This window comes from Tyto alba, unplaced genomic scaffold, assembly GCF_018691265.1.
Source record: "Tyto alba isolate M040663 unplaced genomic scaffold, T.alba_DEE_v4.0 Super-Scaffold_13, whole genome shotgun sequence".
Taxonomy (NCBI): Eukaryota; Metazoa; Chordata; class Aves; order Strigiformes; family Tytonidae; genus Tyto; species Tyto alba.
In genome coordinates this window covers 11879594-11903728 of record NW_024881275.1, presented here as the reverse complement: position 1 = coordinate 11903728, position 24135 = coordinate 11879594, and the positions used below count along the sequence as shown (strand labels likewise).

The 24135-nt window shown below is 43.7% G+C and overlaps 1 protein-coding gene across 1 annotated transcript in view; it reads left to right on the top strand.

Moving 5' to 3' along the window:
* Nucleotides 1–16102: 16102 nt before the first annotated feature.
* Nucleotides 16103–24135, top strand: part of UGCG (UDP-glucose ceramide glucosyltransferase) — a 32792-nt gene continuing 24759 nt past the window's right edge. The window contains exon 1 of the mRNA XM_042787973.1: nt 16103–16424. Coding sequence (XP_042643907.1) covers nt 16327–16424 — 98 coding nt within the window. The 5' untranslated portion in view covers nt 16103–16326. The remainder of the gene's footprint in view (nt 16425–24135) is intronic.

The following is a 24135-nucleotide window of genomic DNA, read 5'->3' as shown; positions in this document are numbered from 1 at the left end:
TTAGAAAGTGATTTTGTACCTCTAATACAAAAATACCTCTATAGCTTTGTATGTTTTATATTTCTGAGTACACTGCTACTACTTTCATTCTTATTTGGCTTATTCCAGAATTATCATAACAAAACTGATTCACCTACCATGCTTAAGCATTTATCTTAAGATATGCTCTTGTATTTTATATTCTGTATTCAGAATATTCGTTATGTTGCTTTGGAGAGACTATGAAATGGATTTCTGATGGCCTCTCTGTACTCCACTGTATTAAAATTAACTGTAAGTTAGTTGTAACGTTAATTTCCCTTATTTATCTCCCCCTCTTTATTATATTTGTAGTATCATGGCTAAAATCTGACTAGAAGCTCCTTGAGGAACAGTCTGGTCTCTCTGTAGTACCAAAGCATACAACATACTGAGAGCAGAAGTGAAATGAAATTCTAATAAAGAATCTAGAATATTTTGCATGTAAGTAGCTATGTGAATTATAACATGATAAGATCACTGTCCTGGGTTGAGTGAGTGGTGGAGTTTTTTGGTGGCAGGGGAGGGGGCTATCGGGGCGTCCCCCTGTGAGAAGCTTCTCGAAGCTCCCCCAGCTCCAAGTCAGCTCCACTTCTGTTTGGAAACTGAGCCAATCGGCTGCACCTCTGCGATAACGTATTTAAGAAGGGACGTGGTGATGGGCAGTCGGACTTGTGAGGAGGAGTTGCTGCAGCTGCATGAACACCAAGGTCAGTGGAGGAACGGAGGAAGAAAGGAGGGGGGAGGAGTGCCGGAGCAGAGACCCTCCTGTATCCTGTGGTGAGACGGCAGGGTGGCTCCCCCCCCCGCCACCCATGAAGATCTACGGTGGAGCAGACATTGATTTATGGCCTGTTGCTCCTGCTCGGAATAATCAAGGTTCTGTGCCCGAAGAAGGCTGGGGTCTCATGGAAAAAGGCAGCCCCGCTGCTGTAATTCAGTGCTGGGAGGATTGCAGCATGCGGGGGAGTCCCACGCCGGAGCAGCTCGGGAAGGGCTGCAGGCATGGGAGGGAATCCAGTTGGAGGAAGTTGGTGACCCACACTGGAGCAGTGTGGGGAACGCTGCGGCCCATGGGAGGAATTCATGTCGGAGAAAGTTTGTGGAGGACTGTCTGCTGTGAGAGGGGGACCACGATGGAGCAGGAAGAACAAGTTCCGGACACTCCCCTCACCGAAGATGAAGGAAGTGGCAGCGCTGACTGCACCCCCCATTCCCTGCCCCTGCGCCACTGGGGGAGGAGGTAGAGATATCGGGAGCAGAGCTGAGCCCGGAAAGAAGGGAGGGGTGGGGGGAAGGTGTTCTCAAGATGTGGCAATGCTTCTCACCGTCCTACTCTGTTAGGTGTTGTTAGTGTCTGTAATAAATGTATGTTCTTTTTTCCTTCCCCTAACGAGTCTGCCTTTTGCTCGTGATCATAAAAGGGGGATTTTCCCCCATCCCAGTCCTATCTTGAACCCCAAACCTGGCTCTCTGTCCCTTCTCATTGCGGGAGGGGAAGGGAGAGAGAGCTGCTGCATTGTGGTTGGCTGCCAATCAGGCCTAAACCACGACAATCACATTCCACATTTGTGAACTGCATTAATTGTAGCTTTGGGAATGATTTTCCTGGCCCTCAGAAGCAGATAAAAACTAGGAACATTATATCTAAGGAAGGTTGTTGGTGTTCGTTGTGTTTAAGGAAATAATCTTTTGAGTAAAGGTTCAATTCCATATGTGTAAATAAAGTGGGAAAAGATTACAAACATAAATTAGTTCAGAATGATCAGATGTGAAACAGCCTATATTTCAGACACCACAGTGAGATTCATGAGAGACGCCCCTATAGCCCCCTCCCCTGCCACCAAAAAACTCCACCACTCACTCAACCCAGGACAGGTTTTGTTCTGTTTCAGTCTTTGCATAAGAAGGTACACTGAGGTTTCTTTGAAACTTCAGAAAGTATCTAGGATAAATAATGAAAATCTCAGTAACACTTTTGACATGCAGCATGGACTTATTTTAATATCAGGGGTTTTTTTTTGAATGTTGGGTATGGCTTTAGGCTGGTATAGCTGAACATAGCTCCATTGCAGTCATGGTTCAACACTCCCCAACAACTGACCGTGCATTGCTTCAGTCTGGAATCACCTTTTGGGACACCAGTTACAACAGTTGCTGACATGCTGATTACTCTTTTGCTTTAATGATACTTAGTCATGGAGTACTCTATATTTCATGCATATCAGCAAGTATGAACATGTAATAGCATCCTATTCACCCCTCAACCCAGGACCTAGTTAACCGTGCTGATACCCATCCTTTAAATCAGAGGATATTAACAGACATGGTAAAACATAGCAGAGTCATTTGTTTTGCTTTTCCCAGAATTAGGTAAATGTTGTGAAAGTATTCACAACCATAATTTAAAATTCCTTAATCAATTGACTTGGATTGTCACAACTTTTTACATTGCCTTGACATTTAACTGTCTCCATACAAGGTAGGCTACAAGCAGGCAACGGATCCAGAAGAACGGGAGTTCTCTTGCTGTAACCTTGATGGTAACAAAGCTACAACCTGCCAGTGTCTTAGGGGTCAGACTGGTACCACTGTGCCAAACTCTGTAGGGTACCAGTGGCCTGTGCTCTTACCCCCTACTAATAGGTTTCCCTAAAAATGCTCTGTGAGGTTGCATTCAGACCCTGCACAGTGTGCCTGTTCCCTGTGAAGGGCCTGGCACCTGCTCCCCATTGCCTAGGGATGGAAAGAAGCACTGTGGTCAATACATCCATCTTCTTTGGCCACACAGCCCTCTAACCAAATAGCAAGTTGCCATGTGAATATCTGAACCAGCCAGAGAAGTCTGAGTTTTTCTTTTTGCCTTTTGGGAAAACTGATTACTTCATGCCGTCCATAGCTTTATTGCCCAATGAGAGTTTGTTTACCTGCTTCACTCTCACAAGTAGATAACTGTGGAAAGACTCAGTGGTGAATAGGTTCCTGCTGGAAATTGTCTGGTGTTTCTTCTGAAGCCACACCTGTTCGTATAATATAAGCCTCTTAGGTGAGCCTCCTGCTCTCTCATGGCATTGAGAAACAGTATGTCACACCCCAATGAAAAGCCAGGTATGGCTGTATTGAGCACACAAATACATGTGCGAGAAAACTAATGTCTTTAGATTGCCAAGCAACATTGTCCATTTATCCATATCTAATGTTTGCACTCACACAAACATACACACAAAATATTTGTTGCCTTGGAAATATTTCTTTTTGCTTGAAAGGGAAAAATAAAGAAAGGGCAAAGGCAAGGTTTCCAGGAGGGAGTACATAACTGGTTTTGATTCCACTGTGATGCAGTTAGCTGAAGACAAAATGCCTACTGCTTTCTACAGATTCCTGGGTTCTTAAGGGTGTGATACACAGAAACAGAATATAGTATTTCCATATTCAAACTTACCACAATGACAGGCTTGTAAAGAACCCTTAACTGTAATAAAAACCAGAGCAAGTCATTTAAGAAATGGTTGAGAAGATACAATCTTGTAATAGCCCCTTTTGGAGGATGCAGCAATTTGTAGACACTTGCTTCCTATTTATCAAAATGATCTGTCACACCTTACACTGACACCACAGGGTTGAAATACGTGATGCAATGCAACGATGACTCATGATTATGAGTACAGAGAATGAACCTGTTGCAATTATTTCAGGTAATCCACCCAGTTATGATTTACTGGTGAAGGACTGAAGTTCTTGTCCTTAGGCAAAGGGCACAGCAGCTGTGTCTCTCAGACATGGTACCAATGCTTCGACAACGTCTCTAAACTCACTCAAGGGAAGACCCATTCAAGAGTAGCTTTGTCTACCACAAGGCTTTGTGGAACAGACAGATGAGCAGAAGGACAAAATCAAGCACTAACCCTGTGGCTTTCACTTTCACATTCTGGCCCGAGGCCTCAAACCTGAAAGTGGTGGAAATTACTCAGTCACATGTTTGTTCACTTTTTTCAATATATGAAACAGATCACGCTCCTGAACAGGGAAAAGTTTTGATTGATCTTGCAGCTGTTCCCACTTTTTATTCCTTGATGTCCAGGTTGATATCACCAGTGCTGGCACATCAGCAACTAGCTGCTTCTACCTCTGTTCCTGGCCAGACTTTACTCTTCCAACTGTAAGCATGCCTGATGACACTGATGGTTGCTACAGGCATTTGATTCCAGAAGAGACAAGTATATATTCCATTTCAGCAGCATAATTTTGGACACCATTCTGCCATTCATCCATACCAATTAAGATTTATTCCTGTCTGTACATCTTTATGTAAGTCACTCTCTGAGTCAATGTCAAGAACTGAACTGGGGAAAGAACTCCTGAGTAAAAGCAGAAGTCACTACATGAAAAGACCATGATGTTAAAACCTCATCTCTTCCAACTCGTAGTCCCCATACGTACCCAGTTCACACAACACCTAAGAACTTAATATTTACAAAAAAAGAAACAAAACCATAATCTGCTTAGGGAAAGGAAAATGTATGTAGAATTTTATAAAATTGCTATTTAAAAAACAGTTCTCAGACTTTTCTCAGAGCTGCCTCCTTTCTAATGCATCAAAGTTCAGCCTTCTCTCTCACCTGCTGTGTGCTTAATTATAAGAATACTCCATTGCAAAGAAACTTACAAGAACATTAAACTGTGAGGCTTTTGTAATGGGCTTAAAAGGTAACTGAAACTTGATAATTTCCCTATCAGCTTTCCCCATTTTCTTAAGGAGTAACTCATATCAGGCAGGACTTAACAACACAATTAAGGATGATCTTTCATTTGCAAAGAAGTTAAAAATGCTATAGAAATGTTGAACATTTTTAGAAACAGAAACTCAGATAGCATTGGTTATCTGGAGAGAAACTGAAAACACTGGTTTCAAACTGTGTCTGTCTAGACTTGATGTATATTAGTCTTCCGAGCCACTTAACAGCTGCTTCACTGTGAGAGTGGTAATTAAATAACCACAGAACAAATACAAAGAACCACAAAGACATCACAGGAAACTTGGCAGCTCAGACATGTCAGGTCACCATGCTAGTTACCTGCTGTCATTGCTTCCAACTGGATGTTCGTCCCTGTGCAAAGCCAGAGCCTGTAACTACTGTGGAAAATGAGCATAGCTCAGAACAGATGATCCCTGTGATCTAGGTGAGCATGGTGAGAATATCTGAAATGCCAGTCTGAAACTCTCTGCATGAAGGACTCCCCACTGTTTCAGCTAGTCTCTGTTGATCTCACTCTGTGCACCTCCCAGCTGTGCAGGAGTGGCTACCAAGGTCATAACAACCTGTTATCATTGCCCAGTTCAGCACGTAATTATGAAATTGTCTTTGCAACTGCAAGCTCACAACAAAAGAGTGGTAGTATCCTTCTGCGAAAATACATTTATCTGAAATAGCAGGTCTGGACTACACTATAAACACATATTGGGACAGCAGAGCTTCCTAGGTACGGGGGCTTGTTACTTCAAACTCCTTTAAGCAGCAGGTACAGAAATGCAGGTACTGCTTTTTCAGGATGTGTACCTGTATCTGACATGGTTAATAAGTGCTCCTGAGAAAGAGTCAGGAAAACTTGTGCAGGGTTGTGATAAAATATTATTTGCACAGCAGTTTTCATTATCTTCCTGTGAGCAGAGCTCTATTTTTGAGCATTTTTTCACAAAATAAGGAACTGGTATGTCAGAAAGTGAAGTGGCAATATGGAGAAGCAGCAATAAAAGCTAAGTGAGCAACTCTGGAATCATTCCTATTTGATTGATTGAAATATTGTGTTAACAACTATTTAGAAACAACTGTTTCTAATAACACTTAAAGTTAATAACACTTAAGTTTCTAAAACTCTTAAGTAATAGCCACTGAAATAGTTTTTTAAAAAAGCAGTCTGAAAAAGCCAGATGAGTTTTCACCTAACAATTTTAGCAGTGTATTTTTATGCTTAGGCCACACTGTCCTCAGCTTCTTTCAGCAGCACTCAGGTAAGAGACAGGACAAGTCAAGCTGTCCCTCCCAGTCACTGCTATGAATCTGTGACTCTCTGGGATGAGAACCAAGCGCGCAGGTAGAATGGATGTCTCGGGGAGTGCTGCCTACTCGTGCATAACCTTCCTTTCCATCTTCAGTCGGCACCTCCACTCAAACTCCGGGCGACTGCATGCAAATACTCGCAGATATCAGGAAGGAGATCTCAGAATGCCATACGGGAGGGCAGTGACTCCTGAATGCTTGGCCGCTGTGCAGTGGTTGGGAAAGACACAAATACAGCTCATATCTTTGCAGGCTATTGAGAAAGAGACATTCCTTAGGGATGCCTCTGACGAAGCTAGTGGAGTATGCTGTAATTCTAAACCTTGAGACATGAGTAGGAAACCCTGTGAGATGTCTTGATGACTATATTCAATCACAAGAGATCTTGTAATCAATGTGTTAATTGTGGACTTTGGAAGTTGCCAGGCGCTCTGCTTCAAGGCGGGGCTGAACCTGATTTCTAAGCCAGATATCTTTTTAAAGCACATATTTCATCTGCTCCCCTAATACCGGGGTGCTTTGATAAGTAAGGACCAAAACACCCTTATGATTTTGCTCACCTACCTGGCTAAGGTGGTTTTGCTCCCAGGCTGTCATGGCTGTGGTAATGAAAAAGAACTGGGGACTTTCCAAATGCTCCTGGATCTGCTTCCACTGAACACAGGAATCACCTCCCAACCCTAGCCACCATTTTTATACCGTATACATATATATATATATCTCCAGTGTTGGGCCCCAGGAGTGCACCAGTTGCTTTCTTAAGGTCTAAATTCTGTGTCAGTATCTATAGATTCATCTAGCTATATTATTTGTATCTATTCACATTCTTGGAGCATCAAACATCTGTTTATGGAATCATAAAACATTAATTTTAAATCTAGTGTCACATTCAGTCATGAAACATCACTGCTTAGCTCATGTCTTCTGTGGACACTCTGTTCCCCCTACCATGTTTTCCCTTGATTTCACCCTTGCTCTTGATCTCAGCTTAAAAAAGCATTCATATTTTTAGTTATCTAGCCCAAGGGGGCTCTCTGACCCCAATTTCTGTTCTGTTGCTCTCAGATCAAATTCGTTCCCCCAGTTCTAGCCCTTGCCGGATGCCTTTGGTTCCTAACTCCCCAAACAACTTTCTCTGTTTTGAATCCGCTAAGACTTTGAAATTCTGCTTGATTGCTCTTGACTGGGCTAATAAGAATGCAACAATTCCATAGCAAAAAGGATCACTAAATTCTAAGAATCAGGAATGTCAGCTTGGTCCAACATTTGAAAAAAGAAGCTTGACAATATGTTTCTATTGGTAGTATGCTTTTTAACTTGCACTCAGCATTTATTTATGGGAGATTTTTACTTGCAAGAATGTTTGGACTGATGGAAACTCTCAGAAACTCTCTCTCTGAATGAGTGCTTGCTCTTCCAAAAGTCCTGCAAGATTTACCTATCTATCTAATCAATTTGCAATTTTGTTTGGATCTTCTCCTTATCTTTATAAAATTAAATTGTCCACGCAGGACATTAACCATTATGAGGTGATGTCAATGGCCAACTGAGCACCATGAATAAATAAAAAAAATTATAGTCAGAGTGAAAAGTCCATGCATAGTGTGTGTCTGACTGGACACTGAATAAATACTTTTTTGAAGATACTTGTGAAAAGATCAAAGTTTATTCTCAGAAATATTAATGAAAAACATAAATTTAAAATATTATCTAAAGAGTAAAATGTTGTAAGACCTGATGATCTTCTCTTTCACTCTCTGTGTTCATATTCAGTTTTTTTCTAATGTATTTTTTGGTCATAAAAAAACAATTATATTTTGACATATATTCTGTTCAGCATGTAAAATTCCATGGACATACCTGAAAACAGATTTAGCTCTTAATGAGAAGCTGTTTGCTTAATATTCCTTAGAGGGGTGACTTTTCAAACACTAGAACACAGAGATTATTTTTTAAACAAAGCTAGCTGCCAAAGTGAGAGGATTTAGAGCTTTAAAGAAAAAAACTCTTGAGCCTACAAATATATATATAGTTTTCTTTTGTACCTCAGATATCATTGTCCATGAATGATTCATATAAATTCCATCTGAAAAACTTCAGATGTGAAAAGTATCACAGATATTGAGCTGTTTCCACCAGATGCTTTCACCCCTGATCACCACCCCTTTTTCTCAGACCACCATGCAGTGAGTGTCTTGGCCATCCTCCTTAACCTGTGGCTCAGCAATGATTGAAATATTGTGGCCAAATGGTTTTGTCTTCCAGGAGGTGAGGATAGCATGATATTCCCCAGAAGAGCATGTAATTTATATACAGGACATTTGTTATTATAGGAAATTTGTTTAAAAGCAAAAGAAAATACTGGTGTGTAGATACGACAATTTTATGGCAGTCTGTACATTGGAAATAAATGTCTTTTCACCATAAGAGAGATTACACTTGTCCTCAAAATGTCACAATAAGATCCAACAGAGACAAGGGAATATAAAAGTATTAAAAAAAAAAAAAAAAAAAAAAGGCAGATAAAAATGGAAAAAATGAGCTGTTAACACCTAGTTATAACAAATCCACATTGTTCTTGCTCACTGATAATTGGAAATTAAAGGGAGAAATTCTGGAGTACCTAACAGAGGAAAAGATAGAGCAAACGCATTTGGGGGTGGGCCTTGGAGAACAAACCCCTATGAAATGTGGCAGAGCATAGTCTAGGGAGCAAGCAGGGATGAAGTAAGTTTGAATAAAAAGAGACTCAGGGAACAAGAGGACAAGAAGACTGGGAAAGGCAGGAGAAAGATCCATTAAAATGCAAGGAAGATTGAGCTGTACTGGGCCTCCAGAGTGAAGAGGAAGAACTTCAAAGGAAAGTCAGGGGAAAATAGTAAAGAAAGGGCAGATATTCACAACATATGAAGGAAAAAGGTTGAAAAGATCTGCATGGATGAGCAAGGGCTCCTGACCATAATCAAACATAAAAAGGAATCTTACAAGAGGTGGGAATAGGACAGGCAACCCAGGAGGAATACAGGCACATTCTCTGAGCATGTAGTCCACCTGTAGCTGAGTCTGATGTGAAGGACACTGATGTGAAGGACACTGTGAAATCTTCTGCAAGTACCTTGTAGCAACAGAAAGACATAGAAAATGTGGGACCACTGCTGAAGGGGGAGTGCACCTGGTCACAAAGGACATGGAAAAGACTGAAGTACTTATGTTGTGGTTTGGGCCTGGTTGGCAGCCGACCACAATGCAGCACCTCTCTCTCCCTTCCCCTCCCGCAATGAGAAGGGACAGAGAGCCAGGCTTGGGGTTCAAGATAGGACTGGGATGGGGAAAAATTCCCCTTTATGATCATGAGCAAAAGGCAGACTCGTTAGGGGAAGAAAAAAAAAGAACATACATTTATTACAGACACTAACAACACATAACAGAGTAGGACAGTGAGAAGCATTTCCACACCTTGAGAACACCTTCCCCCCACCCCTCCCTTCTTCCCAGGCTCAGCTCTGCTCCCGATATCTCTACCTCCTCCCCCAGTGGCGCAGGGGCAGGGAATGGGGGGTGCAGTCAGTGCTGCCACTTCCTTCATCTTCGGTGAGGGGAGTGTCTGGAACTTGTTCCTCCTGCTCCATCGTGGTCCCCCTCTCACAGGAGACAGTCCTCCACAAACTTTCTCTGACATGAATTCCTCCCACGGGCCGCAGCGTTCCCCACACTGCTCCATCATGGGTCACTAACTTCCTCCGACTGGATTCCCTCCCACGGCTGCAGCCCTTCCCGAGCTGCTCCGGCGTGGGACTCCCCCGCATGCTGCAATCCTCCCAGCACTGAATTACAGCAGCGGGGCTACCTTTTCCCATGAGACCCCGGCCTTCTTCGGGCACAGAACCTTGATCAGGCAAGCAGAAGCCACAGGCCGCAAATCAATGTCTGCTCCACCGTAGCTCTCCATGGGTGGCAGGGGGGGCCGCCCTGCCGTCTCACCACAGGGTACAGGGGGGTCTCTGCTCCAGCACACCTCCCCCCTCCTTTCTTCCTCCGTTCCTCCACTGACCTTGGTGTTCACGCAGCTGCAGCAACTCCTCCTCACAAGTCCGACTGCCCGTCACCATGTCCCTTCTTAAATACGTTATCGCAGAGGCGCAGCTGATGGGCTCAGTTTTGGTGCAGAGGTGGAGCTGACATGGAGCTGGGGGAGCTTTGAGAAGCCTCTCACAGGGGGCCGCCCCGATAGCCCCCTCCCCTGCCACCAAAAATCTCCACCACTCACTCAACCCAGGACAACTTAGTGCCTACCTTCTGTGGAGGAGGATCAAGTAGGGAACATTGAACTAAACTGGACACACATGGGACCATTGGATCTGATGGGATGCACGCAAGTGATGAGGGAGCTAGCTGACATCATCATGAAGCCACTTTTGATTGTCTTTGACTGGTCAGGCAGAACAGGGCAGGTCCCTGAGGACTAGGAGAAAGCAAATGTCTCTCCTGTTTTCCAGAAGAGCAAGAAGTTAGAGCCAGGAAACTACAGGCTGATTAGCCTCACCTCAATCCCTGGGAACATGATGAATCAACAAATCTTGAAAACAATTTCTAAACCTGTGAAGAACAAAAAGGTGATTGGGAGTAGTCAGCATGGATTTATGCAGGTGAAATCATACTTAACCAACCTGGTAGCCTTCTATGACCAGATGACTCATTTGGTCAACAAGGGGTGATATGTGGATGTTGTGATTCTGAACTTTAGCAAGGCTTTCAGCACTGCCTCCCATAATATTCTTATAGACAAACTGACAAAGAATGAACTAGATGAGGCTATGGTGAGGCAAGCCTTGTGATCAGTGGCAAGAAGTCCAGCTGGGGGCCAGTCACTACTAAAGTGCATCAGGGGTCAATAGTGGGGCCCATGCTGTTTGACATATTCATTAATGACAGGGTGCACCTTCAGAAAGTTTGCAAATTATACAAAACTGCGAGGAGTGGGTGATAACATACATGGGTGGACTGTCAGAGGGACTGTGACAGGCTGGAGAAACGGGCTAACAGGAACCACATGAAGTTCCAGCAAGAGAAATGCCAAGTCCTGCCTCTGGGGAGGAGCAATCCTGGGCACCACTGCACAGTGAGGGCTGACTGCCTGGAAGGCAGCTTTGCAGAGAAGGATGCAGGGGTGCTGGTGGACACAAAGCTGGTCATAAGCAGCAATGTTCCCTTTTGACAGAGAAGACCAACAGCATCCTGGTTTGCATTAGTATGTGCATTGCCACTGCAGGAGAGGCATGGACATAGTGGAGTGAGTCCAGCTGAGGGCCACAAAGATGATGGGGGGACTGGAGCATCTGACATATGCAGAGGGGCTGAGAGAGGTGGCATTGCTCAGCCTGGAGAAGAGAAGGCTTAGGGAAATGTTACCAATGTGCACAAATACCTGGTTGAGGAGAGTAATGAAGATGAGGACAGTCTCCAAACTGGGCAAACTCTTCTAGCTGACCCTGCTCGTGCAGTTGGCTGGAAGAGGTGATCTCCAGTGGTGTCTTCCAAACTCAATTATTCTGTGACTCTGTGAAATTATTTCCTTTGGTTTTCTAAATTTAATTCCTCTTCATGTATTCCATAGTTTAATGCTGACTGCATAAGGGTTACTGTTTTCAGCAGCAACACTTGAGAGAAGGTTTATAGGCTAGTGTAGACCTGGATCAGTTTCTCAACACCAAGTAACTGAAACATTTGCATGGATCTTACAACACTGATTTTTTTTTTTTTTTGTGAAAAAGGACTTTCACGTTCTCTTACAAAAAGATTTCTGAAAAACAAAAGTAGTGAAGACTCATTTCTCACAGATTTGTACTCTGAGGTTTCACTGAAAGCTGTAGGTTCAACTTTTTCCATTCTTGGGTGTTTGTAAGAGCTCTCGGGTCTAATTTTTCTGGTGTTTGTTTTGTTGAGACACTACCAAAAAAGAGACAGCCTATGCTACAGCTAGCTTAGAACTGCATTTGTTAAATCTCATGGCCCAGTTTACATATGCTGATTAGTTTGTTACTGCCAAATAAAGAAGATACTGTCAGAGTTGTCTGATAAGTTGGGTCTTTTTCACCCCTGCTAGACAGAATTTTCCTCTATATTTACAAGTGCTCTAAGACTTCAGGCAGGGAGACTAACAGGCAGAGAGCAATTGCATACGTTTCTGTATCAAATCCAAATAATGACTGCATATGTTTTTTCACAATCTAAACAAAGGAGATTTTAACAAGAGGAAGCTGCAAGACAGAACATCTGTATAACAAATATACTAGCAGAAATATATTTAACTATAAGAAAAGGAACAAAAAAGATATTTTAATAAGAGGTTACTTATACATACTGTACGTCCTGCTTGGCCTTGGAGGCAGACCTTTCCAAGTTTAAATTATTAAAGCTTAAAACTGCATTTCAAAGACACACAATTCCTACCAACGTATATTCCCTTTATAATAAGGTATTTTACAAAGGAGTTTCCGAGTGTAGATACATGAATGGATCTAGTAATTATCCAAAGTGAAAACTTACACTGTCTGTCCCTTTACTTCCATAGTTTCATAAAGAAAAATGCACATAAGCAAGAGAAAGCTAATTTGTTCTTGCCTTCTATTTGCCCAGATCCTCAGTGATATCATTCTGAACAGCAACAGTAGTAGTATGGTGAATTGGGGATTGTACACTTCCAAATACTAACAAAGGCACACACAAGCTGTGAGATAGCATTTCTGTGGATTTTAAATACATTTTTAAATGGAATTTAGGTGACAAACTGTTTTGCCATCTGAAGATGGAGAACTAAAGCACAATTTTGCCTCTCCAAAGTTTATGCAAATGATGGTTTTCAACAGAAACGCTGATGGTTTAGGAAGAAACTGCAAAGTCTGTGCAAGGGTTAAAAGCTTCTACAGATACCCTGGTAAGAGAAACTTTTGTGGTTTTGGTTTCTACAGTCTTCTCAGAACTGACACCATTATCACTACAGGTTAATACACTTGCTCTTTTGCTAATAATCTAAATATACCTATCCCTTTTTATCAGTTCAAAATTACAAAAGACTGTTTATACTGCATCATTTTTGCTGTTGGAACAAGAAGTCTCATAATTAGGCCACTTAGGACCCATAGGAAGATTTCTATTGAAGTAATTTTTTCCATCCTGCAACAAAGCTACACTCAAACTCCATCAACTAAATGCATCAATATTTTGGCAAAATGATGAATGAACCAAGAACAGTAGCTCTATAGCACATGGGAGGGTTGTTTTTTTGTTTGTTTGTTTTTTATTTAAACACATTACACATTAACATAAGTCCAAAGCATTTGGTTGAAACACCAGGGTGTATCATGCCTCCGAGGCACGATGAGGCATCTTTGAGGAGGAGGCAGATTTGCACTATCTGAAGAACACTGCTCTCTGTGAATTGCTGCACTCCACACTAACAGGGGGAGACCAGGAGGGAGTCCTCTACCACTGAACTGTCACAGCTCCAGATGGCCCCTTGCTCCAGGCAACCTTTACTTTCTTCTTTGCTCCCCCACTAACCTTACTATACCTGCTTAGAGATTCCAAGCAGGAGGGTTTGACTAGACAAATTACTCAGGTTGAAGACCTTACCTCGCCTGACTTTCCTCCACCATGCACCCACAGAATCTCCTGGAAGTATATTGGAGCTTCCTATTTGAAACCAGACACCAACTTGAGCGTTGTGTGCTACAGCTTTTTACCTTAAACCCCTCATGAGAGAGAAGTAATTTCTCCCCATACAACAAAGCAAGCAGGACAGAATGCTCTCCTGGAGAGGATGGCAGAAGGATAGGTCCTCTGCTAAATCAAAGTTATTTAAGACAGCTGGTCATTTTCCTGCATAATACTGGTTGAGGACTGCTCATTCATCAGTGTGGTTTGCTGAAGTATAGGAGTCAGTAGCAGGTTAAATAGCCTTTTATTCATCTTATTTATGAAGAAGCCTCATCAACATTTGTTTGCATGAAGCCACTGACCCTAGCTATTGCAAAATAAGCAGACTGTCAACATAATCTCTCAGACAAACACCTTCTAGGACAAAGAATAAGCTTTACTGATTCAGCTCAATACCTCTTCAAAACCAGAAAAAGTTTAATAAACTGTGATTATTTGCCCTCAATCTTCCTAAATTCACTGTACTGACATATTTTAATACAAGATATAGCATAGGCTGTCTCTGCCTTGGAAGAGAGATGCAATCCAACCAGTTAAGTATTATATCAGCTATATTCTAATGATCCATATACATCAGAACATAATTCTCTGGCTAGACTAGTCTTGTGACAGTGCCAAAATTGAGCATGACAATTCAAATCATGGCTAACAAATGTATATAAAGCTCACTGAGATAATCTTAAATCAATATAAATGTGATTGTTAGACTAACTGCAGGAACACAGAAAAATGAAAAACCGACTGCTACTTTCAGTTACAAACGAGATACAGACACAACCTGTGATAGGGGAATTTTAATTTTAAGGAAGTTTTACTAAGAAAACACTGAAGCCAGTGTAAAGGTATGTTGCTGGCCACCATGAATTATGTGGGAACTAACGATAAGCAGGAACAAAGGGACTACACAGGCAGTGTTGGCTCTAGGACGGACCAATACCTTACCTGCTCTTACTGGAGTTATCAGTAGCTTTTCACTTTCAATTTCAAATCATGCTTATGATTTAAAATTTTTATTTAGTCACCACGTGAGATCCTAGCTTTTCTGACAGTAAGTTGCCTTTAAATTTCTACATCCTAACTTCTCATACACTACTAGAACTACCCTGAAACCTAATTCTTCTACAGTTTCAAAGCATTATGGTAACTAGAATGTTATACAGAATTTATGAACACTGCTTCATCTGCATTAATAGTTGACAGCTGGTGGAAGCAAAAAACCTATTAGTGTGCATACACTGCAATGTCCGGCTTGTACTACTTGTCAAGAGTCCTGAAGAAAAAGTGTGCCTTCTCACAATCTCTTATGTATGACTACGTTTCTTCCAGATTGGAACTAAGCTGCATATGGCAAACTCAGTATGCAGGCTCAGGTGCTCAAGTTATCTTTCTGCAGCATTTCTGAGATTAATGGAGTTAAATTTGAAATGGTTAATGCAATGCATGTTTGCCCATTACACAATCAGAAGAGATAATCTGAAGTTTCTGACCCCAGATCTAAAACACTCGGTGAACAGAAGCACTGGGAAATTTCTTCATAGGAATTCCCTCAGAAAGGGGGGACAACATCATAGAGGTTGATATGAAGACTGTAACAAAGTAAAGGCATGACTAAATGGTTGGTAACTAGATGGTCAGTAGCAACCAGGAGGCTCTTTCGTTCGCTGGTCACCAAGCCGGGCCTAGCCAAGGCGGGCAGTGGCCAGGCCGCTTTATGGCTGCGTGGGCCGGTGGCGGCTGGCCTGGCTCGGTGAGGGCCAGCACTTCCAGGTGCGCACCTACGCTACAAAGAGCGATCCTGCAGCACTCAAGGTCACCGAGAAAGCTCTCAGACTCAAAAAAAAAAAAAAAACAAACCCAAACCAATAAACAAAACAAAAACAAAAAAACAAAAAAAGGCTACGCGGCCCTGTAAACCCATCTTGTGCCAGACCAGCTCGGCGACAAGCGGCGGCTGGGAGCCCTACTTCTGTGGATGAAGGGCTGCGGTCTCCTCAGCTGCGGCGACACGGCCTTCGCGGGGCAGGGAGCGTTTCTAAACGCCTCCAGCGGACTCCGAGGAGAAGGAGCACCCGCCCCCGCTCCCCCTCGGGCCGGGCCGGGCCGTGCCCAAGGCCGCCCGCCGCGCCGCGCCGCACCCCACCGGCCCGCCCGCCGCGGCCCCCAGCCCCGCGACGGCGCAGCCGGTAGCAGAGCCGAACCCCCCGCCGGCAGGGCGCGGTAACGGCTCCAACCGCCCGCCCCGCCGCCGGCCACGTGACTGCCCGCCCCGCCTCCCCGGGGCCTGCGCCTGACAGAAAGGCGGGGGTGGGCGGTGGGAGCGGCAGGCCGGGACGGCGGCTCGGCAGTGCGTGAGCGGCTGGCGGAGCGGAGGCCGGCGGGCCGGTGCGGCGGCAGCGGCAGCAGCGGCGAGAGTAGGCAGCGGCGGCACCACCACCCCCGCCTCACCCCGAGAGCCCGCCCGCGGCAGCCGCCGCTGCGCTCGCTTCCCTCCCGCTCCGCCGCCGGCTCCTGCTCGGGCCGCCGCGCCCCGGGGATGGCGGTGCTGGCCCTGGCCCTGGAGGGACTGGCCATCTTTGGGCTTATCCTCTTCGTCGTGCTCTGGCTCATGCACTTCATGTCCATCATCTACACGTAAGCGCGGGCCGCGGTGTGGCTGTCTGTGTGTGGGGAGGGGGGGGGGGGTGGGACACGGGACGAGGGCTCCGGCGTTGCTCCCTCACCCCACCCGCCCGCCATCGCCCCCAGAGCGGCCCCGCCGCTGAGGAGCGGGGCACCGGGCCTCGTCCCCCCGCCGCCTCCTCCGCCACCCCTTCGTCCCCTCTCCCCGCTCCGGCAGCGCCCGCCGCCTGCCTCCCGCGGCCGCCGGCGTGAGGGCCGGCGCGCATCCCGGCGGCCGGGTGGGCTGTGGTGAGAGCACAGCCGACACCTTGCCACCGACCTTCGGGTAAAACCCATTCCCTCTCTCTAGGCTTCTGCCGCCTGGTTTTGCGCCGTGGTCTGCGCTCCTCGGCGCGTAGCACCGCTAGGGCAGGCTTGGGTTTTGTCCTTTGCTGATACACCTGTGAAGCGGGGCTTCCCCGCTGGTGGTGGGAGAACAGCGTACGCAGCAGTTATAAAATGTGAGCTTTTTGACTGTGCGAGTGTACAGCAGAACAACCGAAGTAGCATGGTACCCTGTGCTGACCAGACAGAATTTTATCTATAACTACCCTTTTTTTTTTTTTTCTTGAGAAATAATGGTAGTACTAGTAAAAAGAAGCGTAAACATAGTGTGTCTAGACCCTTTTTGGATAACTCCAAGGAAAAATGCTCAAAGAGTTTGTGAGGAGTGTTTGCATTTTGGTGGCTGACAAACAAAGCAGACTACTGCTTGAGCTTGGCAGAGGAATTGTCTCTGGGTATGTGAGGAAAGGATTAAGAACACACCTCTCTTTTCTGTAGAAGACCATGTTTTTACTCCCTTAAATAAAAGGCCACTGTTGCATCACTACAGGGATTAGAAAATATCTGAATTTCTGTTTGCTTTGCTTATCTGTTCTCCTTTCTTGCTGTTGAACATGTATCTGATAAAATGTAGCTCTTGTTCAATGCAAAGCTCCTGAATTCATGGATGCTAGAGACTTGCTTCTGCTGCCTATGGTCATGGTTGCCTTGTTCTTTTTTAATGTGAAATCACTTAAAAGCTCTAATAATTTTTCAGTGCTGTAGTTCAGTTGCCTTTAGATTTTATTTACTCAGATAATTATCGTCTTTCTTGAAAACTAGCTGTATGGATTGTCTTGGTCCCAAATGGCAGGATTTCGGTACAGGAGAGCTGCAAGGGTGCTTGGTGAGCGTAGAGACCATGGACTACAGTGGGCACAGCTGATTCTGGACTGCTTTGAAGCTCATGAAAACAGCCTATTACATGCTAAAACCCTAGCTGAGCAGATGAGTGTGGTGCTGCTCATAAATCTTTAAGAGTGGCAGCTGCGAGGGGCAGGAGATGCAAATGGAGATACTGGGGAAGATACGTGAAAGGATAAACAAGAGGAAGAAAGGACGAAATAAACGGAGATGTGAGAGGAGAGGACAGAGGAGAACCAGAGGAAGGGGTCATTGTTGGGCAGTCCATGCCACAGGAGCTACACTGGCAAGGGGACTGCCTACTGTGGAGTCTGCACACTGGAGCAGGGACACTGCTGAATGGACTGTGGGCAGCAGATAAATAGTGCCAGAGCAAGTATACATTACCCTTGAAGGGACTGTGACCTGTGGGCAAACCATGCTGGGGTGGAGACACCCCGAGGAGACTGCAGCCCATGGCTGACCCATACGGGGGCAGAGACTCTGCCAGAGGTATTGCAACCTGTAGGTAAGTGACTCCACAGCAGGTATACCTGCTGGAGCAGAATAACAGTTAAGAAGCAACCAGCAGTGGAGAAAAATGAGTAAGAAGCAAGGCGTGGCAGAAAAACCATTACAGATTGACCCTTGCCTCATGTGTTGCCTCTCTGAAGGGCTTGGGAGAGACTGAGTTTAAGTAGTAGTGGACATAAGAGCACTTCAGAAAAAGATGGGGAGAAAATGTCTCTGACTGAAGTAGAGCTTTGGGAAGGAAGACAAAAGGTGCTTCCCTAAAAGTTTGGTTGTTTTTTTCCTTAATACCCAAATCAGTAATTAATTGTCTGCTAATTGGCAATAATTCAAAGTAACTAGAATTACCTGATTTGAAACTGTCTATGACAGTAATTGGTGGGGGTTGTTGGTGGCAGCTGGACCTGGTGTGGCCTAGGGCTGGAGTATTTGCAGTCATGTGAAACTTGGAAGGAGTTGTTTTGTTGGGAATTTGTATTGCAAATGTGTTGTGTATGGGGAGTTAATGCAAACAATGTGTTAACAGGTGGAAAATTTGCCAGCTGTGAAGACGATGGGTAAGAATTGGGGTGGTCATGTCCCAGGCTATGAGACCTCTGGAGAGACGTGTGCTTCCAGCAGGGCTCTAGAGATACCATCTAGCAGGTCCAGTGCTAGGAGCTGACTGTGTCAGAGTAGTGGACTGGTGATAACAGGGGTATTTAGTGTTCAGTGCAGAAGAGGTGGCCTGTGGTTGGAGGTGAGAAGCTGGTAGCACTGAAGCAACCAAACTGCAAGCTGTGCTGGGTTTGCAGGATGTTGTAGAGGAGCTGCCCCAGTTGCAGTGATTTGGTAGATCTGTGAAAACAGGGCTGTTGCTCCCTGTAGTGTGACCATGCAGCTGCCCTTTGCTTGTAGTGAAATTAAAGAAATGCTGGATGCCTGCTGCAGCTATCTCAGGGAGATGTCCTTACAGTGGCTGTGGTGGTGCTGAGAAACTGGAGCTGGTGGGATGTTGCTGATGGCTGGAGAAAACACTGCTCTGGTGAGTTTGGAGCCTATGCCACTTGTAAGCACAGCCCTGGGCAAGTGAGAAGGGCTGTGGGGGTTGACTGGTGGAGTGCTGTGTGGAGGAATGGCCTGGTGATGCAAGCAAGATACGCCTCTGAAGAGAGTTAGCAGGAGGAAGTAATCAACTGTGTTTGCTTTAACTGCTGGAGTGCATTTATGGGGAAGGGAACCCCAGATAGATGGTGATTGTTAATGACATGGCCTGAAAACTCTGGTGGCTGGAAGCTGTTAGTAGTGCCCCTCATCTCATAGAGACTGTTTTGTCCTGGACAGCAGGCACAGCACACTGCATCCTTTCTTAGACCACTTGAGCTATGAAGGGATCTTCACTTACAGATGGAAACTCCTTTTGATGTCAGTGGGAAGATACAGTATTAGAGTAGAATTATGTGATGCTTTTCATACAGTGAAAACTGTTTACTCTGTAGCTGTTACAGGAAATGAAGAAAGGTGAAACTAATTAGTCTTCCTGTTTTCACTTTAGGGACAGTATTGTTGGTTTAACATTTTTTTAAAAGTCATTGGGGTAGGGGCTGTTTGTCCTTGAACTGCACTGTGTCTAGCAATGCTGAACTGGTGGGATGGAAGGCCTGATCTGTGCTACTGGAGTACTAAGATAATGTTGAAACATGTTAGCCAGGCTGTTGTGGCTGAGGCAGTCCTCTTCCTGTGGTTCTCTGTTGGTATTTTAAATGTTTGATTTGGCAAAATGCTTAGTTCACATGTGTTCTAAGTAGACAAATGGGATTATTCAAGAAAGTAAGCTTTTTTTGTCTTGAAGTGCTGTCAGCAATTGTTGAGGTTAAGGTCATGACAGCACTTCAGATGTGTTGGTTTGTGCTGTAATTGCTTTTAAAGATGTAGGGTTTGTATATCTAAGGTATTGTGGAAGGTTTCAGTTGAGGAAGAATATCTTTTCTTCCAGACTGAATTTGCAAAATATGGTTCTTGCCACCTCTTTCTCCTGCTACCCTTCCTTACTTGGAATGGTTTTGATTTGTAAATAAGTGCAGTAGGATGGGTTGATTTCATACTCTTTTAAAATAAACAGGTGGCTTGAAGCAATGAAATGCAAATAGCCACACTTAAGTCAAAAGGCCAATCTTTATAAATTGTCTAATGTATGTGATTATGAAATGGGTCTTGGTTTGGTGCTCTCAATAATACTGAGTCAGTGAAGTAAATGCAATAAACATGGACCAAATAGCAGGTTTTTATAGCTAGTAATTAGATAAAGTGCAGTTTGCATATATTACTCTGCTTAGTAAGGCTGTGATATTTGACCTGTTTGAGTTGCTGTCCTTTATACTGAAGTTGGGACCTTGACTAAGACCCTTCCTTGCTTGCATACAGGCTCTTTAGTTGAAGTTGAGCCACCAGCTGATGCAGTAAGAGGTGGTCAGTGTTGGAGATTCTGATGTACTGACTGATACCACGTGAAGCTGTGTAGTTGTATGGACACTAAAATGAACTTTGAGAACTAAAATGAGATGTATAGCTGTATCTAAAATAGAAGACCATGGGTATGATGTGTCAGTAAGGAAAAAGGATTTATAGTATTGGCTGAAGATTCAGGAAACTAAGTAGTGAGTTTTGGTATTTTAGCGATCTATTAAAAATAGTTATTTAATGATTCTTACTAACTTCTATTCTAAGGACATGCAAAGAGTGGAACAGAAGTCTTATGAAATCAGGGAAAAAGTAAAAAAGCCCCACACCCCCCAAATCCAAATTGGGATTTATGGTGCTCTTATACATCTTGTAACTCTGGATCCCTGGCTAGCAAGTTATGTGGCAGCAGATTTGCTGTTTTAACTGTTTTTCAAAATAGATGGTTCTAGTTTAATAATGATAGGAGCTTTCTGAACATGATGTGCCTCTTTCTAAAATAAAGCTGGCAAGCAAAGCCTGCAGAACCTAGAAATTGTCTTATTTAAGCATAATCAATCTGATCTCAATTTCCTTACTATGTCTTCAGGCATTAGTTTAAAAATCAATGAAAGTTTTTATATTTTTACCCTGAATAACTCTCTCACTTGTTGATGATTATTTCAACTTGAACAGCAAGTAGAGGTGTGTATGGTAAATTTATTCTGGGACTAAGGAGAGGCAGTAGAATGGCTTTTAAGTTGAGAAGGTCAAATTTAATTTTTGGTGGCTTGCACTCAGCATTGTGGCTGCCACAGAGTTCTTAGAAAATGTTTGGTAAATCTCTTAAGCTGTTTGTATCTTGCTGGTTTATTTGCCTGGTCCACAAAACAAGGAGTCATGTTCTGGTTTCTGGTTTTGAGTCTACATTGTTCTTGTAACAGTTGTCAGTGGCAATTCTAATATAATACTTCATGTAAATCACTTTAAGGCATCCACAGTCAGTTGATACTGAGATTGTTCCTTGTCTTGGTTTGCAGGTGTAAATGAGAAGGGTAGAGCATGTCATTTAATTGATAAACATAATGCTGGTTTTAGCTTTTTAAAATAATCATCTATAAGTTGCAGTAGTCAATGAAGAAATGAATTTTGCATTCATATAGCATTTGAATGTAACTGGGTCCACTGTGTTTTATCTGCTGAGTGAAACCCAAGGCTTTCAGAAACATATAAATGTAGTAAAACACCTAAATGTAACTAAAAGTAATTAATAGTCTTGGTGTAATGCATATGCATACAAGGAGGAAATTCAGTTTGCACAGATGCATAAAACTCAAGTTTCCTGAAATACGTCTGCTGAGTTGAAGAGCTTTCTAAACCTGAACAAAAAAACCCCACATAGCTGATATTTAATTTCATTTTTTTGTTGTGAAGCAATTTTGATATTTTGGTTAATAATCTATTACTGCATAGTAATTGTGGCCATTCTTAAGAAAATAACAGTTCTATTTCTCATGGCCCTATTTGATTTTCTTGTCACCCTCTTTACCTTTGTCCATTCCTTGCTGCTTAGTCCTTGATTTGTGTACAGGCTTACGGTGCTCTGTTTTCTGACCTCTCTGCTTGTCTTCTGTCGTCTCCTTTTGACCTTTTTGCTTGTTGGTGGAGCTGTTTTTCTTTGGGCTGTCTTATATTTTCCTCTGTCAGTGGCAATAGTTTGGCTAAAGTAGCTGTTAAGAGCAGTAGTAGCTATTCACTTTGACATCATAGAGCTGCTTTTCCTTTGGTTTGTGGAAATGCTTCAGGGGCAGTCTTGTCACAGATAGGAGCCAGGAGGGGATGTAGTGTAGATATAATTTAAAAGATAATCTGTAAAGCACTTACCTGTTACTATCAAGTGTTATCAGGCATAAGTGAACTAACATTTTGATAGAATTTGGAGATAATGCAAAGTCTTGTTTCTGAGATTAGAGGTACCCTTCCCTCTTGTTGGTAATCAAACTCAAACAGAAAACCAAGAAGTGTGATTTTTACTGGAGCTTCTCCAGGAAGCAGCTGGAAGATGTCTAGCACATGCAGAATGCTGCATCTGTTCTTGACTTTGTCTTCATTCCTTGAATCTTTATTGAACTCCAACCACTTATGCTGAAATTTTCCATACTGGTTGTCTACCTCAGGGTAAATAGTTTTTCCAGTTACGTAGTTGATGACAAGCTTGATGTAAAATGTTGGTAACTTTACCTTAGGTTGTTGTGTGTGATCTTTCTTTTATATGTGGAACAGGGAATGGAGCAAGCTCATGATATGTATTAGCAGTCTCTTACAGTAAAAATTCTTAGTGGGTTACAAGCAAGCAAAAAAAGGGACTTGGATGTTTGACCACAAACTGGAGCATTGGAAAAGCATAAAAAGTTGGGAAATTATCTGAGGCTTCTGTTTGATCTTATGTAACACTTTCATCTTCCTGTTCTTTCTCTCAGTAATCCTGTCTCCAATAATGTGTGCATTGAGGATGGACCCTACTTTATGCAGAAACCTTAAGGTACTTGCTGCAAGTGATACATCCATAAAACTTGATGGATTGCTTTTACTCAGCAAGTGAATGACAGCATTGTAGCAGAGGCAAATCTGAAGGATAACAATGCAAAGATATGGGGAGAAATACAGGAAAATCACAGGGTATGGGAACACACAAGTGGCTGAGGCTTTCTCTAACAACTTAGAGGCAGAGGTGAGAGTAATTTTTCCCCACTGTGAAGGAAATCGGAGTGGTTCAGGCTGGAAATGCCTGTTAAAGCTTCAATTCCAACCCCCTGCTCAAAGCTGGGCCAAATTTCAGCAGTTTGCTCTATGTATAGTGCATAGTTAGGATAACGATAGCTTGTGATAGAAGATGGAAACCACTGAAGGGATGTAAGTATGAGATAAACACTACTGGCCCCTGATGATTTTGTGTGACATCTTCATTAATGACCTGGAAGATGGGGCATATCAGCAAGTTTAGTGACCTTACAGAACTGGGAGGACTGGCTGATACACCAGGTGTGTGTGCTGCCATTTGGAGAGATGTTGACAGGCTGGAGAAATGGTCTGACAGGAACCTCATGAAGTTCAACCAAGGAAAATGCCAAGTCCTGCACCTGGCAGGAATAACACCATGCATCAGCACAGGCTAGGAGCTGACTGGCTAGAAAACAGCTTGGCGGAAAAGGACCTGTGAGTGCTGATGGGTGCTGGTCTAATTGTGAACAGTAATGTGCCTGCAGTGGCAAAGAAAGCCAACAGCATCCTGTGCTGCGTTGCTGGCAGGTTGAGGGAAGTGATCTTTCCCTTCTACACATGACTGGTGAGGCTATGTTTGGAGTGCAGTGCACACTTTTGGGCTCTCCAGTATGGGACTTGGATGTGAGCAATATCCAAATGCAAAAACAACATTAAGTGTGTCAAAACCACAGAACCTCATTTCAGTTAAAATGTAAAAATCCCAGTGGAGCAAATGGAGCTCTTGGAGGGGAAGTAAAGCATCAGGTCTTGTATATCAGCTGGAGTGGAAGAAACTGAACAGTGG